This window comes from Pygocentrus nattereri, chromosome 28, assembly GCF_015220715.1.
Source record: "Pygocentrus nattereri isolate fPygNat1 chromosome 28, fPygNat1.pri, whole genome shotgun sequence".
Lineage (NCBI taxonomy): Eukaryota > Metazoa > Chordata > Actinopteri > Characiformes > Serrasalmidae > Pygocentrus > Pygocentrus nattereri.
The window spans coordinates 3752983-3771372 of NC_051238.1; the positions used below are offsets into that span (position 1 = coordinate 3752983).

General features: G+C 43.0%; 2 protein-coding genes across 3 annotated transcripts in view; both read left to right on the plus strand.

Annotated features, from left to right (window-relative positions):
* rorca (RAR-related orphan receptor C a) overlaps window positions 1–5221 on the plus strand; it is a 32129-nt gene extending 26908 nt beyond the window's left edge. Inside the window, exons 9-10 of the mRNA XM_017725446.2 lie at window positions 389–501; window positions 1888–5221. Coding sequence (XP_017580935.1) covers window positions 389–501; window positions 1888–2049 — 275 coding nt within the window. The 3' untranslated portion in view covers window positions 2050–5221. The remainder of the gene's footprint in view (window positions 1–388; window positions 502–1887) is intronic.
* Window positions 5222–10451: 5230 nt separating this feature from the next.
* sh3gl1b (SH3-domain GRB2-like 1b) overlaps window positions 10452–18390 on the plus strand; it is a 105631-nt gene continuing 97692 nt past the window's right edge. For both annotated transcript variants that reach the window (XM_017725447.2, XM_017725448.2), the window contains exon 1: window positions 10452–10886. In XM_017725447.2, the coding sequence (XP_017580936.1) occupies window positions 10842–10886 (45 nt within the window). In that variant the 5' untranslated portion in view covers window positions 10452–10841. The remainder of the gene's footprint in view (window positions 10887–18390) is intronic.

Genomic DNA, 18390 nt, shown 5'->3' on the forward strand with positions numbered 1-18390 from the left:
AGGGTAGAAACAAGGAGACGGTCAGAATGTAACGCCTGACAGGTGTAAAAGAGGCACAGTAACAAAATCAGCCTTTTTAATTGTGAGGGATAAAAGGAGGTTGGAAAATGTATAAAAAAAAACGTGGTATGTAACGTCATCAGTTTAGCCTCAGGACCAAAAATGAAATGAAAAATATTAGACAGATAAATAACTAGATAAGATTTTAGACAATTTCACTTGCTAATGAATCAGTGTTTGCAGTGTAGACAGTTGCTTCACTTGGAATCCCTAATTTTAAAATGTCTTATCCAGAGGGCCCCATTATTGTCTTTTGCCTAGAGCCCTAAAATCACCTAATCGGCCCATTCACAGGTGTGGTGACAGTTCTGGGTGTGTTTATCCACAGACCGACCATGGCTTACGGATAGCCAGCGGGTACAGAGGCTTCAGGAGAAAGTCTACCTGGCACTGCAGCACTGCCTGAACAGAGGGGGCACCTCAGAGGAGAAACTGACCAAGGTGAAGTAAACTTAGTTTTAGGGATGCTGACATGCATTTAAGTAAAGTGCAAGACAGTGTAAAGCAGAGGTTTTTAATTAAAATTCAATAAGGTCCAGTAAAAGAAAGTTTCCTCAAGCGAAGGTCCGAAACATCATAATGTCTCACGTGCATTATGATTCAGTGGCATATACTGCGCTGGCCGAGTAGGAATATCAACATGGTAGCATTTTGGCCAAAGCCTCTTCCTAGGCTGAATGACGTTCCAGCCCTGGGCTAATTATTCAGTAATGAACTTTATGATGTATAATTCCATTACAGCTATAAATCATTCAATAAGTACTATAAATTATTCAGTAACTATTGTAAGTCATTTGTTAAGGAATGTGAATTATTCAGTAATTATCCAGTGGCTGATATAATTATTCAGTAGCACTGTGAGATATTCTGCTATAATATGTACTATGATTTATTCAGTAACTAAGAATGATTCAGTAACTATGATTTATTCAGTATTTACTATGACTTATTCAGCAGCTATGAATTATTCAGTAACTACTATGAATTATTCAGTAACTGATTTATTCAGTATTTACTATGACTTATTCAGCAGCTATAAATTATTCAGTAACTACTATGAATTATTCAGTAACTGATTTATTCAGTATTTACTATGACTTATTCAGCAGCTATAAATTATTCAGTAACTACTATGAATTATTCAGTAACTGATTTATTCAGTATTTACTATGACTTATTCAGCTGCTATAAATTATTCAGTAACTACTGTGAATTATTCAGTAACTGATTTATTCAGTATTTACTATGACTTATTCAGCAGCTATAAATTATTCAGTAACTACTGTGAATTATTCAGTAACTATGATTTATTCAGTATTTACTATGACTTATTCAGCAGCTATGAATTATTCAGTAACTACTATGAATTATTCAGTAACTGATTTATTCAGTATTTACTATGACTTATTCAGCTGCTATAAATTATTCAGTAACTACTGTGAATTATTCAGTAACTATGATTTATTCAGTATTTACTATGACTTATTCAGCAGCTATGAATTATTCAGTAACTACTATGAATTATTCAGTAACTGATTTATTCAGTATTTACTATGACTTATTCAGCTGCTATAAATTATTCAGTAACTACTGTGAATTATTCAGTAACTATGATTTATTCAGTATTTACTGACTTATTCAGCAGCTATAAATTATTCAGTAACTACTAAGCAGTTCTGTAGTTATGAGAGTGAGGAATAGACGTTTTGACCCACTTAAAAACCGCTTACTGAAAAGTAAGTCCAGGACTAAATATAAATCGACTGTGCCGACAGTATTTAATAGTCCTCTCTTCTTTTTCCTCTGTCGTTCTGTCTTCTCCTTTAGATGGTGGCTAAGCTGCCCATGATGAAGTCAATTTGCAACCTTCACATTGACAAACTGGAGTTTTTTCGCCTGCTTCACCCCGAAATGGCCTACAGTTTCCCTCCGCTCTACCGGGAAGTGTTTGGCAGTGAAATCACCTTCCCCGACTCCACTGAGGGCTAGAGCCAGGCCAGCCCTCCAACTGGTGCTTGAGAGAGAGAGAGAGAGAGAGAGAGCAAAAGAAAGTTAGGAATACAGAAAGAAAGAAAGATGTAGGGATAAAATGAGAGAGGGGTGGTAGATTTGAAGCGTCATAGGCAGACCAGCAGCTCACTGACAATCATGCACGCAACACTTTGGGACTCCAAATCCCACAATCCCTTTCCTCAGACTCCCTCCAAAAGGAGTTACTGGCACTAGCGCGTAAGCAGGTCCATGTTTTTCGGACTTTTATTTTGCAATTTTACACCAGTTGACACAGGAAGCGCCATGTAGTCTTACCTGCTTTAACAGAGCGACAGGAGAACGTTTAATTTTAGCCGGAGCTCGAATCTCCATAAAAATGAAGTACCTAGTACAGCGGATTGGGACGCGACCGCCTCTTTCAGTTCTCTTTAGAGAATCTTAATGAATGTACCTTAGTGGATGTGTGGCACAGCCTCAGGAACGAGACGGAATGTATTATGTGTATTTGTCCTGTAAAAATGTGCTTTTAAGGCTTGGTTTGAGTTTAGCAGCGCCCCATCATCAGCACCTCATCACTAAACAAAACGGAGGGACCAACAGCAAGCAGACTTCGTAGTTGTTTTTAGCATTCAAGCATGCTGATCAGGGTCCGTCAGTCTGTTTCTGCCACGCGTGCACATAGCTGTAGCACATCCCTAAGTGTACAGTGATCTTGTGCTGCGCCTATGCATGATTTTCTACAGGGCTGCATGCAGACAGTGTTTCCAAGGTTGTTATTTTGACCTTTTTTTAAATATAAATTTAAAATAAACCTCAGTCCCACCACCCTTTCCCCTGAAAATGCCACTCTAGAATGAAAGAGAAAGTATTTTATTAATATTTTTCTGCAATTAAAATAGATGATACAGAGATTTATTTAGAATAATAGAAGCTTTTGAATATATATATACATATATATATATATATATATATTTATATGCCATAAATATATCATAAACATACGTTAAGGTAAACAGATAGAAAGACAAGGACCTATTGAGAGAGCGAGAAAGATGCACCATAAAAGAATGAATGTTCTCAACACCCCTCAAAGACTGCCTGATTTCATTTTATTTTGTTTTATAAGAAGCATCCTGGCTCGAGCTGAATGACTGAGACGGAAAGCTTTGGATTTCAAGGCAGGCGGACAGCACTTACGGACTTTGAAAAACCTCCAAATGTGCGAACTTGACCCTCTGAACTGGCTCTTCCCTCAGCCTACATGTCACTCAGGATGGAAAGACTCCACAGTGCACACTCGGGTTTTCTAAAAACTGGACAGTGCTGTTGCCCTGCCGGGGAAGGAAAGCTGGAAGGCCCGCTCTTCCTCACTCTGCAAGTGTGTGCCACAGCCATTGCTCTGAAAACTGCATTGAATTTACTCGACTCGAGTGTGGACATCAGTGATCTTCCACCCTGGTCCTGAGAGCTGCCTTCCTGTACAGTTCAGTTCCAGCCTGTAAGCTGCACCACCCCTTACTTAACCCTAATACCAGGGTTCCAACAGGGACTGGGGAAGAGGTTGATTAGCTGGAGCAGGTGTGGCAAATTGTGGTGGGAACTGGGGGCTCTGCAGGAAGGTGGATCTCCAGGATAAGAGTTGAAAAATACTGGTGTACATCATTTCTACATGAATAAAACACTTAAAAACTGAACAATGAGACAGAATCTTATATTTTAGCTGATGATTATATATATATATATATATAAATTTTAATGCATTTAATTCATGTAGAAATGAATGAAGCTGAATGCAGTAAATTCAGTGCACTGCTTTAGTCGCTGTGGGCTGTAGCAGCAGCTGGGGGGTCATTTTGGAGGCACCTTGGAGATTATGGAGAGGAAGTGGAAGGGAGGAGATTTGTGTTATAAGAGACAACAAACGGTCCGATTGCAGCGACCCAACCTGAACTGTGCGGGAAACGGAAATGGGACTTTTCTTTGGAAATCTTAGTGTCCAGCCTATTCCTCTCATCCCTGCAGAGATACTGTGGACATTTCTTGGTTCTCTGCAGCGAAGCTGACGTGGAAGCGAATGCTCAGTGTTAAGTGGTGTGATTTGTTCCTCTCCTGACCTGTCTTGACCTTTTCCCTGCTCTCCTTCCCCCAACGCAGTGACTAACTCCACATAGCTATGACACACTTTTGGCTCAGCAGAGCCAGCAGCTGCCCCCTGAGTAAGGGACTACTACGGTTAAAGTGTATATTCTATTTTTCATACTTTTGCAGAGCAAACCGAAGGACGAAACTAATGTGTCTATTTTGCGCAGATGTATTTTTCCACTATGGGGCGTTAAGCTCTGGAGGAAAGGACCGGTAGGATGGGACATGTAGCCGACAGCTCACGTTTTCATCTGCTCATCTCCACTGTGCTAAGACTTGGCCTGAGTGAAGGCAGGAAGTCCGTACTCGCTGTAGCAGATTAGCATCGGACTCTGGGGAGCTTGGTGGGGCCGGAAAAGTGTTTTATCAGAAGAGCCTTGCTGTCCAGATCCAGTACAGAACACTTTTTTTTGTTTGATTGTTGTTGTTGTTGTTGTTTTTATTTTTTCTGTAGCATTGTACAAACAGGTCAGTCTGAGAAGCTGACTGCTTCTGCCGTTGTAACCGTTAACATTTAGCAAAAACACTTCACTTCTGCCGTGTTTCCGCACTGCTGGAACAGTGCTCATCTCGGTCCAGGCCCAACACTTGCTGTAAACCTTTTATACACACACACACACACACACACACACACACACACACACACACACATACACACACATATATATATATATAACACTTCTTTGGTTCTACAACACTTCTCTAGGTGCATAAAGGAATTTTCCAATGTTTTTTCCCCTCAGATATTTTCCAGTTTTCACTGTTTTTGAGGAATATATGCTTCTAAAGTACAGTACAATGCAAATATGAGCTCTTTTAGCTTTCCACAGGACAATTTGCTGTTATTTGCATCTTGAAAGTGCTAAAAAAAAACTGAATGCATCCATTTCTATACACCATCATATCCCAGTTTCCTCCCTTTCTAAGGAATAAGTAACCAAAGTTAATAGGACAAGAGCACCAGCTGTCAAACTTATAGTTGCTATTACAGTGAACATTTGAACAATGAATATTTAATATTCATAAAGCACGCAAGATGTTTTGCAAAATTTTAAAGCAGTTCTAAGCCTTGTAGACAGAAGGTGCTAGAAGAAAATACTAAATAATGACAATAAAATTAAGGTAAAAAGGCTCACATTTATTTTTGAAAATAAAAGTAGCCCCTTAAAAGTGCATTTCCAGTGCCAGTCATGGGTGGAATGGAAAAAAAAGTTGAGTTTAAATTTGTTAGGAATTTGGCACTTAATCATCTGACGAAGTGGGTCTGATGCAAAAATTACTGTTATTTTTAAAAATATGTAAAGAGCCAAATTTGGAATACAGTGAATAGAGAGCAGAGACTTTTATTTTGAAAAGTCTTAAATGGACAAGAACTCAGTGCTGATACTAAAGTCATACTTCATTACATATATACATCTGTCTGTCTGTCTGAATGTGAGTTTCCCCGCTGTGGGACTAATAAAGGATTATCTCATCTTATCTAGATAGCTAGCTAACCTAGGAAGTACCTAGGAAAGCTATAAAGCCTTGTTCTTGTTTTTAACTTGTTCTTTAGAAGCATGTATTTCACCACACAGACAGGAATGCGTCGTTACAAACAGTCTGAAAAGTGAAATAATATTGTTTTTGAGGGAAAAAAAACATTGGAGTAGTCCTATAAGACAGTGTCATAATGGGACTGTGCAATAGTTAGCCTGAGCCCGTTACGGCATACAGGGCCCCCCACTGCGGGGGGATTTCACAAACACTCCAGAACTCATCTGTTAGCACTTCTTCACCCCATACGAGGCTGCAGAACTCTTTCTTTAATGTCACACAACTTGCACATCTAGTATTAACGAATTTTACCTGCAAGGCTGGGAACGACTGTAAAATCACGTGGGACGGGTTCAGGTAACGTGGGACTAACGTGTTTCTTAAAGGTGAATCTCACTGGTTCTTCAAAATCTCTGCATAGTTCAATGTGTGAGGTGTAAACGGAGATTCAGAGGGTTTGGTGTGAACTGGTTCAGATGTCTTTACAGTGGTGGTGATGGGAACCAGGCGTCGCCATGACTACAACACAGATATAGACCTTTTATTTACCATCCAGAACCACCAGAGAACCCACACGAGTCTTCTGAGTTTATATGGAATGTTGATGATGGAAAATAGTGGAAAATCTGGGAATAAAAAGTTTCATTTGTAGTTGGTTGGTGTAGTGGGTAACACCTCTGCCTGTACGCTGTAGACTGCGGTTCAATCCCCACCTGGGTAAGAACCCTACACTATAAGAGTCCTTGGGCAAGACTCCTAACACCACCTTGGCCTTCTGGTGTAAAATGATCAAATGGTAAGTCGCTCTGGATAAGAGCGTCAGCCAAATGCCATGAATGTAAATTTGGGGACTATTTTGCCTCATAACACCCTGCATGTGTCCCCCCACCATGAAAGGAGTTTAAAAACTCGTTTTAGGCCAGAAATGAACTAAAACAGTGTGTCAGGCGTCAGACGGTGTATTAATCACCATTCCATGTAGGAACTTTCTGTGTAGGAGCTTTTAGAGGTGGACGTCTGGTTCCTATCACCACCACTGTGAACAGTTCTGACTCTCGACTTTTACACCAAACCATCTTGGCCATTTAATTATGTGCGAATAGCGGAATTCCCGTTTACAGTGTACTCAAGCACCTGAACCCGCCCCGCTCTGGGGTTTTGTAGATGGTGTGTGTGTTTTGTGGAGCGGTGCTCAGTGTGTGCGGCTGCGTTTACACACACTCACACTCACTCAGGGAGTTAGCTGGGCTCTCGGTCCTTCACCGTCTTCTTCAGTTAGCCTAGCAGGACGCCTCGCAGCCCATAGCGCACCTTTAACCCTCATCACTGTGTTAGTGACCGTTCTCCTCCGTGTTTTTCACGGAAGAATCCAAGATTCCTGTCCTCCCTGTCCTACTGTCCTTCACCGTCGCAGGAGTTCACAGCCTGATCTGTAGAAGAAAATAGGATCTCAAAATATGATAAAGGTATATGTATAAATATGAAGATTGTTATGTTTTTGTGATCTTTCTCCTTCCTCGTTGGTGTCTCTTTCCTCACTTGGTGTTCTCCACCTCTCAGAGAATTGTAATTCTATTTTTTTAAGAGTGTTTTTAAAGCAGCAGAATCTCCCCAGTTCTGTTTATGGTCTTGATCCTTCTGTGTTTCCTTTTATTCTGAGTTTATTGAATCACTTACATTTTAATAACTGTAATTTATGACATATTATGAACACGCAGATTTAAAAAAAGATAAACCTGACGAGTTGTTGTACATTGGGAATACAATACATGGATTAAGAATGTAATAAAGGTCTTTTTACAAAAATACGATGCAGTGTTGGCAGTCAAATTTGGGGGGGAGGCAAAAAACAAATACATTACAAAATGCAGCAAATTCAATTCAAGCCATAAAAGAAACACTTTCATTATATTTCCAAAAGTGTTCACTCACCATCCAAATCACTGAGTTCTTTGTTCCAGTCACTTCCGTGGCCACAGGTGTATAAAGCCGAGCCCCTAGGCCTGCAGACTGCTTCTACAGACATTAGTGAAAGAATGGGTCGCTCTCAGGAGCTCAGTGAATTCCAGCGTGGTACCGTGATCGGACGCCACCTGTGCAGCAAGTCCAGCCGTGAAATTTCCTCAGTACTAAATATTCCACAGTCAACTGTCAGTGGGATTATAATGAAGTGGAAGCGATTGGGAACGACAGCAGCTCAGCCACGAAGTGGTCGGTCACGTAAAATGTTGCTAAAAAGCTGTTAAAAAGCTGTTATAGCTGCAAAGGGTGAGCTGACATCATATTAAACCCAATGGATTAGGAATGGGGTCTCACTCAATTCATATGTGTGTGAAGCCAGACGACCAAATACTTTTGGAAATATAGTGTATGAACCTCAGAGTCTGTAGATCACAGCGTTTCTTCTGAAATGAAGGGTGTTGATGGTGAGTCTGCTGCAGGAACAGCCTCTACTCATATGGATAGACTTTACACTCGATGTTAGAACATTCCTGTGAGGATTTGATTGCATTCGGCCCAGGAAATAAGGATAGCTGGCCGCTGTGAACCTGTGGTAAAGCAGAATAATAGATGAAATGCCACTTTTCATCAGTCACTTTTCACTCACAGTCCAGTTTACTCATTTTTTCCCTCCATTTCCTTCCTTTGTTATCTTCTGTAAATTAGGTTATTCAATTATTTTAGCAGCAATATTGGAAAAATAGCTGGTTACACAGCTGTAACCAGCCTAACACAACACAGCCAACATCACAGCCAACACAGCCAACATAATCCTAATTATATCAGGCCTTGTCATTTGAGTAGTTTGTAATACACACCAGAGTTCATTTTCCAAAATAAAAGTCTGTGCATTTAAAATCTGTTTGTGGACGTTAAAAACTAGTTAGACCTTGCATGCAGGACAGTATTCCGGGTGGTCCAAGGGCGGACCAGCAGTGGCGTCCAGTCATGCTTGCTATCTGGGTCATCACTCATCCCAAAGGTACTGGATGAAGCTCTGTAACTCCACAGCCCAGTGCTGGGGGGCGTCATACCCCTCTAGCCCATGCTTGGCATTGGACATGGTCCTGGAGATCTTCCCTCCTGCAGTGTCCAGTTCCAAACCACAATCTGCCTCACCTGCTCCAGCTAATCTACTTCTTCGGAAGTTCTTGCTTGTCTGGATCTGATGCATTCGTGTTAGGTAAGGGTGATGCGGCTCAGCATGAAAGTTGCAGGTTGGATCTGAACTGTGCGTGAGAGAAGATCTCCGGGATAAAGGTCGCTGACCACAGCCTGAGGCTTATGTGCAGCTACTCTGCATCATCCCATTCGGGCAGTGCTTTTCTGTGGAGACTGTACGAGCCTGTGTCATCAGTAGTTGCCCTTAAAGGAGCTGAACTCACTTTTGTACATACATAGTGTAAATAAAGTGACTATCTTTTCAGAACACTTAGGCCCTAATGTTTGACTCATAAGTGAGAAATTAACGGCCTTTGCTGCCCTCTTGTGGTCAAGCGGTGAACTGCTGTGACAATTACAATATCAGTTGAACAAGAAAACTGTTATTAACACGTCACTTTAATTTTTACTGTTGAATAGTAAATTTCAGTTCTCTCTTCTAAGAGAGATTTAACTCATCCATGCAGTGAAACACCACATACACACTAGTGAATGCACACACACTAGGGGGCAGTGAGCACACTTGCCCAGAGCGGTGGGCAGCCCTATTCACAGCGCCTGAGGAGCAGGTGGGGGTTAGGTGTCTTGCTCAAGGTCACCTCAGTCATGCGCTGTCAGCTTCGAGGATTGAACCAGTGACCTTCCGGTCACAGGGCAGGTTCCCTAACCTCCAGCCCACAACTGCCTTATTACTGTTTGTATTTAAAGCGCAGGTTAACAATAAATTAGAGGTCGTGCACACGGTCGTGATGTTCTACTACATAAAGTGCTGTGTTGCCTCATTTTCAAGTATATTTGACATTATATGAGTGTTTCATACTGTGTCTGATCCACTCAGACCACTCAGACCAACACACACTAACACACCACCACGTCAGTGTTACTGCAGTGCTGAGAATGATCCACCACTCAAATAGTACCTGTGAGGGTCCATGGGGGTCCTGTGGTTTTGGGTTTAAAGCCAGTTTTTATTCAACTTAAACTTGGAACTAAGTTGTAAATAAATCTGAAACTGAAACTTTGCTTGTGTGTAAAAAGTGATTTCAGAGCCACTCGGTTCTCCCTGATGGAAACTGTTTACCTTCAGTGTTTTGTGCTTCTGATCATTTTAATAGACGTCAGCGTCACTAATTAATGACGTCCTATTAAAAGACTGGTTTACCAAGAGAGACGCTGGAGGACTTTCACCTGAAATGAGTTCATGAAGCCAGTCTGGTTATAAAAATGATAACAGGACCAGATCAGAGCCAGAATTACTCTTTTAGTACTTTTACTTTATACTTAAGTACATTTGAAGGGAAATACTTTAGTACTTTTACTCAAGTGGAGGTCTAAAGGGAGGAACTTCTACTTTTACTGGAGGAATATTTTACCTTGGGTGTCTCGACTTTAACTCAAGTACATGATCTGTGCACTTCGTCCACCACTGGATTTTGTCTCCCTCTTGTGGCCAGCAGGCGAACTGCAGCGGCCGCGGTGTGCAGTACCTAAAGCGGGCGGCAGATGTCGCTGAGGGCTCATGCAGGGATTTGGGGAATGTGCCTGCGTTGCGCAGGAAACGGTGGTCACTGAGCGAGCGAGTGAGTGCGGGACCGCTAGCTGCTCGCAGTGCAGCAACACTGAGTTGTAAACAAAGTGGATAAAACTAAACTTCGACACGGGACATTTTCTGCCATCGCTGGACGCGTTTAGGGGCCGTCAGAGCGGCGTCTGTCCGGGATAAAACCTCCACCAGCAGCGCTTTGGACCTAGTCGTGCTCGTCTCGTTAACCGTTTCGTGTCCTGAGCAGTTGAGGCGCTGGCGAGTGCAGAGCAGCAACGTTTCAGCTCAGTTTAGGACCTTTTAGCGCGTAAATAAACATCAATCTGCAATTTTACACCCGGTTTGCAGCTCTCAGCCGCTTTGTCGCTGCCTTTCCGTCGAAAAAACCCTCCCGAAGATCCTGAAGATGTCCGTTGCGGGCTTGAAGAAGCAGTTTTACAAAGCCAGCCAGGTTTGTCTCCCAACTTTTCTCCTCTTCTTTGGCTTAGCAGCAGCTAAACGATGCCAAACTCGCGATATCTCACTGGCCCGGGCATCAGAAGTGTGGTTTTAAATCATGTACAGCTTTTTTTGCTTGCTGTGTTTACTTGCAGTTGCTGCGACCCAACTATCTGCTAACTGTGTTGCACGTTAAGTGCTGGACGATATCGATACAATTCAATATCGCGATGTTTTGTTGCTGATGTGGCTCGTTATCGCCTCACGATACAGCCTCAAATTCCCTTTTCTCTTTAAAAATTTTAACCCCAATTCCTAGTCACCGACAAGTGTCCACATGCCTGATTTTCAACACCAGTATATCTTTTTTTTTCATATTTTAAATAAAAATAAGGTAAAATAAAGCGTAAAGGGCAATTCCATCAGTTTTTCAGGATTTGTGTGCAATTCAGTGTTTGAGATGTAAGCAGAGAGATTCAGTGGTTTGGTCTGAGACGTCTTTACGGTGGTGGTGATGGGAACCAGACGTCGCCATGACTACAACACAAATATAGACATTTTATTTACCATCCAGGACCACCAGAGAACCGACACGAGTCTGAGTTTATATGGAATGTTGATGATGGAAAATCTGGAATAATGAGGCTTCTTTGGGGACTATTTTGCCTCACAGCGCCCTGCGTGTATCCCTCCGCCAGGAATAGGTTTTAAAATATGTTTTAGACCAAATTCATGTAGGAGCTTTCTGTGAGGAGCTTTTGGAGGTGGACGTCTGGTTCCTATCACCACCACTGTGAACAGTTCTGTTTACATCAAAACCATTTCATTATCCGAAAAACAGGAACATCACTATTTTAAGGGTGTTAAATCATTGGTAACTCTTGTCAAATATAGCGGGCATGATGTAATATTACGGTGTCATAGTATAGCAGTATGGTATATTTGGATGATTCACAGGGTTGTAACTGTCTTCACTGCTCAACACATACTGGACCTCTTTAGCCGAGCGCTCAGTAACCTTATCCAGTGCTGTTTGCTCTCCAGCTGAAGTGTTGCAGCCACTTGAGTGAGGTTTTCAATACGTTCTCATTGCTCTCTCAGCCGGTGTGGCGTTTTGGAGGTGCGTTCATGCCAGATTAGAGGGTTGCAGTGGCAGGTTTGTGGAGAACAGGCTGGACTTGTCAAGTACAGAAGATCCAGCTTAGTAAAGCCTATATAATCACTGCTGTCTCAAAAAACCCTCCAAAATGGTAACTTTTAATGCAAGTCAGTGGAACCAGACGTCTTTCCAACTCATTTTGGCTCACTTCCTTTCATCTATTCATCATGTAATCTACATACAATGTAAAGGGCAGCAGGTGTTTATGTCTAAAACCAAAACACATCAAAAATGGAGATACGAGGTTTTCATCAGGGCAATAATAGGGCTGGGTAATATAATGATAAACACTATATTTCCAAAAGTTATAAAACTGTATTCGATCGTCCGGCTTCTCACGCATATGAACTTGAGTGACATCCCATTCTTAATCCATAGGGTTTAATATGATGTCGGCCCACCCTTTGCAGCTATAACAGCTTCAGCTCTTCTGGGAAGGCTTTCCGCAAGGGTTAGGAGAGTGTTTATGGGAATTTTTGACCGTTCTTCCAGAAGCGCATTTATGAGGTCAGACACTGATGTTGGACGAGAAGGCCTGGATCACAGTCTCCACTCTAATTCATCCCAAAGGTGTTCTATGGGGTTGAGGTCAGGACTCTGTGCAGGCCAGTCAAGTTCTTCCACACCAAACTGGCTCATCCGTGTCTTTATGGACCTGCTTTGTGCACTGGTGCGCAGTCATGTTGGAACAGGAAGGGGCCGTCCCCAAACTGTTCCCACAAAGTTGGAGAGTGAAATTGTCCAAAATCTCTTGGTGCTGAAGCTTTAAGAGTTCCTTTCACTGGAACTAAGGGGCCGAGCCCAACTCCTGAAACACAAAACCACACCATGATCCCCCCTCCACCAAACTTTACACTCAGCATAATGTAGTCAGACAAGTACCGTCTCCTGGCAACCGCCAAACCCAGACTCGTCCATCAGATTTCCAGACGGAGAAGCGTGATTGGTCACTCCAGAGAACACGTCTCCACTGCTCTAGAGTCCAGTGGCGGCGCTTTACTCCACTGCATTCCACGCTTTGCACTGCGCTTGGTGATGTAAGGCTTGGATGCAGCTGCTCGGCCATGGAAACCCATTCCATGAAGCTCTCTACGCTGTTCTTGAGCTGATCTGAAGGCCACATGAAGGTTGGAGGTCTGTAGTGATTGACTCTGCAGAAAGTCGGTGACCTCTGCGCACTATGCCCCTCAGCATCCGCTGACCCCGGTCTGTCATTTTACGTGGCCGACCACTTCGTGGCTGAGCTGCTGTCGTTCCCAATCGCTTCCACTTTGTTATAATCCCACTGACAGTGGACTGTGGAATATTTAGTAGTGAGGAAATTTCACGACTGGACTTGCTGCACAGGTGGCGTCCGATCACAGCACCACGCTGGAATTCACTGAGCTCCTGAGAGCGACCCATTCTTTCACTAATGTCTGTAGAAGCAGTCTGGAGGCCTAGGGGCTCGGCTTTATACACCTGTGGCCGTGGAAGTGACTGGAACACCTGAGTTAGATGATTTGGATGGGTGATTGTATACTTTTGGCAGTGTAGTGTATATGTAAATGAGTCATTTTTGTGACATCACAAATATAATGTATTCCCAACAGTAGTTTGGTTTCTATGTATGGATGGCTATTGATTGGTGAGTCACACATAAACAGCATCACTTTCTTATTTCAAAGCAAGTGAGTGAAATGAGTTTTTCCATGATATCAGCCCTTTTACTGTCTCCTGGAAGACAGACGGCGTGTTGGCTGTAGCTAAATGAATGCAGGCAGGCAGGTGGACGCAGATTTCAAAGGCCGAGGTGAGGCTGACTCGGCTCCAGCCAGGAACCAGCTGCCAGATTTGCCGAGCTCAGGCGCAGGATTTTGCTGAGTCCAGTGAGCCACAGTTTCCTTCAGGTTGGGCTTCTTTAAAAAGGCTCACATCTGCCGCTCAGCAGTTCTTCCTTGGCTTGTGTGGGCCTCAGTCGTGCTGAATGGCTTCAGCTGTGGTCTGAATGTCCTGTCTGCTCAACCAGCATTGTGGTTTTATGGAAAGCAGCTGGTTAATGGTTCTCATGGCAGAGCCTGGGTCATCAGCCTGCTTTCACTTGACCGAATGTATTATTAGCTGCGAGTCGTCACGCTGCGTGCTGATAACCATCAAGGAAAATAGGTACAGTGTATGCACAGGTTGAATGAGATCTATTGTAGGTGGCTGTACACTGTGAGAAATGAAGGTTCTGTGTAGTACATCAAGGTACAAACAGTGTAAATGTTCCCTCAAAGGTTCTACAGTGGTCCTAAGGTCTGATTGTGGAGCTTAAATCAGGTTCTCCAGGTGAAAAGTTGGTATTTGTTCCTTTTCATAACCGAATGATTTAAAACAGAACAGTAGAGTAAAAGCCTGGAGGCGAGGCGGGGTGTGTGGAGTCAGTCCAGCTTAGAACAGATCATTTCAGTGGATTATGGTTCAGTTATGATCCCTGACTTAAGGCACTGAGATGGACCCTTGAGGGTCCCACCCCAGTGACAGTCTAGTACCTTTTTTCCTGAAAGTGTATATACAGTCTTTTTTATGCCCAAGAATTAGAGATGCACCAGATGAACCGCTGTTTCCTTCTTTTTCCGATACCGATACTCAATCAATACTGATACGAAGGCCCAATCCCATTTCACCCCTTGCCCCTACCACTCAGCCCTGTCTAGGGGTAGGGTGTCCTGATTCTTCTTGAGGGGGAAGTTTTGGGGATATATGACCCTCCAAATGGAGCATTTTCAGAGACTCCAAACAGAGAGTTATGAGGGAAAAAAGGAAAACCGGCAAGACGGAGCACAAGAGACCAAAGAAACCCACAAATGGGAGAATTTTCTCTGTAAAAAGAATTATGATAATCACTGTATTATCTTAGTTTAATGTCAATTCAATGTATTATGGTTGTTTTCTTCATAGCAAGCATAAAAAATCACTAACATCTCGGTAGTTAGCTAATTTTCCCGTTCCACCTTAAATAGTCCAGCAGTTCTGACGCCTGAAGCGCCAGAATGTAGCTAAAAAGCTAAAAGCTGCAAACTGTTTTATTTCACCGTAACATCACAGGTTTATCACCAACACTGTATCAGTCCACTGAGACGCCGTTGCTAAGCAACGACTTTGACAGCTGTAGGAGACGCTCAAGCCATCTGAACGTTTAAACGCAAACAGAAAACGGACGCTGTTAAGATCACGTGTGACCGACAGCCGATTTGGTCCGACTCTGAAGACGAGACGACACTAAATTCCCAAACTGCCGTCACCACTGAGCAGCTTTTCAGTCGGCAGCTGTGACAGAAGATCAGCTGAACAACCTGGAATCAGCCAGAAATGAACCCAACACCATTCGCCAAACGTGTCTGATCTTCAGAGTCCGACCAAATCAGACTGAGCCGTAAAACTGAGCCAGTAAAGAACAGAGAAGCTGCTCAGTGGTGACGACAGTTTGGGAATTTAGTGCAAGGAGCTGGAGAACGAACTGCCGGCTGAGCAGCGAGTGGGCGGAGCTCGTTACTCTGACGAGCAGCTCGTTAAGGAGCTATAATTTGGTGAAGGAGCTGAACATTAAAACATATTAAACGCGGCGTTCACGGCCAGTTTATTAACTTCTTACTGTATTTATTTAACTGTATTAAAGCAGTAGAGCACTCGAGGAGGGAGTTATCACCAATAACATCACGGCTGTGATGATCTACGGCCACCAAATCACAGCCGGGATGGTATTTCACATTAACACACTCCCTCTCGGGTTCTGCTGCCGAATACGTTCGTCTGTGAGCTGTAAAAATGAATATAACTTCACTGCTACCAGCAGCTGTTTCAGACAAAACCAGGGCTGATGCTCACAACGCATCCAAATTTAAGAAGCTGGTTTGACTGTGGTTTTGTTCATTTTAATACCGCATACTGTGTCCTACATCACATCGACACATTGTTATAACCTTAATAAAGAGCAGGATGCGGTTTGAGTGGGTTGGGAGGAAGGTTTGGGGACGTATTAGTACGAAGTAGTTTTTGCTGTTTCGGTGTCTATTGAGTTCTAGTGTTTGTTAGCAATGTTGCCCTCATGTTTGCGGATCTGAAGCAAACAAAGCTCCACCTGAAGTAAGTGGAAAATTGTGTAAATTTGAGGGGTTTTTTGCCAAACCGTTGCTGTAAGACTGGGAAACGGAACAAAACAGCCGTGTAGGAGTGCAAATAGCACAGGCTGGTTAACTTGGCTTAAACATCGTACTATGGAAATGATTGAGATTCTTTTTTCTCTTTATCAGTGTCACCCAGAACTGCCTCCATTTGACCGTAGCTTTGTAGCAGTGCAGCCCGTAGGCCTTATGGTTGTGACCCTGGTGTATGTAGTAATAAGAAATTATGGGATGAACGCACATCTGTTCACAGCTGTGTAAACGTGCATTGCTCTGAAACGTTACTAGAGGCGTACGATTTTATTTTAGTATTAAAAACGGAAAACGGTGCCCCCTCGTTCTCTTAGTTACTTCAGTGGAAACCACTGTCAGGCATCTGGGTGTAGCCTATCAGGGTAAAGGAAGCATAGAGGGGCGGGGCTTATGGTGTAGACACACCCCAAAGCGTGAAAAGAGTGGCGCAGCATTTGCTGAAGAATTAGCTGGAGAGCTTAATTTTTCTGAGCCAAAACAGTAGCGGTAGCAGAGAATTAGTCTGTGTTCATCAAAGTGGCCCAAATCCCATTTTTCCGTCTTTTTTCTGTTCACACTGTCACTCAGATGTGTGTCTGTGTGTCAGTGTGAACAGAAATTTTCATTTCCGATTTGAGACGCTTTCATACTTGGTGCTGAAATCCGATCCGTATCCGATCTGATGCAGTGGGACTCCGTCTGAACAGCCAGATCGGAATTCATGCGACTTTTATGCAAATCCAGCTCAACATTCATCATAATTTCTCGCTGCTGAGACTCAAAAACATTTAGGCTGAAGTTTCTGTACTAAAAAAATAGAGACGTATCCAAAACCCTCCGTGTTGGAAGAGATTTGGAAAGAAATGTCCGAATGCGGCCGCAGGAGGACGAGGTTTAAAGAGTCCGAGGACGCGAACCAAAGAAGTGACCGCGCCCTTTTTACGGCTCGAACACGTTCTGGGTGACGAGTCCAGCTGTCAGTCAGTGAAGCTTCATGGTGGCTCCTGTGATGCTGGTGTAGATGAAGCTGATCCTCTGGGAGCGACTGGCGTTCGTTGGCGGTTGTGATTGTTTACCTCTGGATGAAGACGTGACGCAGCGTGACGCTCTGGTCTTTAGAGCGTGTGGGTCAGTTTAGGAGCTGATCTGTCCAGACTGATGTCCCATACAGACCACATTTAAAGATAATCTGAACAGCCAAACAAAAACAATCAGATTTGGTGGGAAAATCAGATTTAGGCCCCTTTTACCTGCTGTGTGAACGCAGCCCTAGAGCAACATAACACTGATTAGCTGCTGAAACATATGAAGTCTCAAAACTACAACTCAGCACTGAGAAGATGATGAAGATGGACAGAGATGATGTTTGACAGTGAGTCACACGACTTGGGTGTGTCCAGATATCAGTAGGCAGACGCTGTCACTTTCATTTGGATAATTTGCTGCCCAAGACGGCTTTCCGTAGGTAATTAGGCTTTACTCACCAGAGTTTGGTCCAGTTATTTTGGTTCTGAGCTTTACTGTAGCATTGGATCGTTGTTATCTGGATTTTTTTCACAATGAAATGACAAAATTTTGCAAACATTTCTGCCTCATTGAGTGTGTGAGATGTAATCAGAGGGATTCTGAGTGGTTTGGTGTGAACTGGTTCAGATGTCTTTACAGTGGTGGTGATAGGAACCAGGGGTCGCCATGACAACAACACAAATATAGACATTTTATTTACCATCCAGAACCACCAGAACACGTCTTCTGAGTTTATATGGAATGTTGATGAAGTAAATTAGTGGAAAATCTGAAAAAATAAGTTTTCTTTGGGGACTGTTTTGTTTCACAACGTGCTGCATGTATCCCTCCGCCGTAAATGGATTTAAAAAGTATGTTTTAGGCCCAAAATCTTATCAAAACTATCGTAAAACAGCGTCTCAGTCATCAGGCTGTGAATTCAGAACCATTTCGTATAGTTATTTTCTGTGAGGAGCTTTTAGAGGTGGACGTCTGGTTCCTATCACCACCACTGTGAACAGTTCTGACTCTAGGAAAGTGTTTCACACCAAACCGCTCTGAACGACTCGGTTTAATTTACACATTGCATGTGTTAATGATTAAGATTAAGATTAAGTGACCCTTATTAGTCCCACACCTCCGCATTTAACCCATCCGTGCAGTCAAACACCACATACGCACTAGTGAGCAGACAC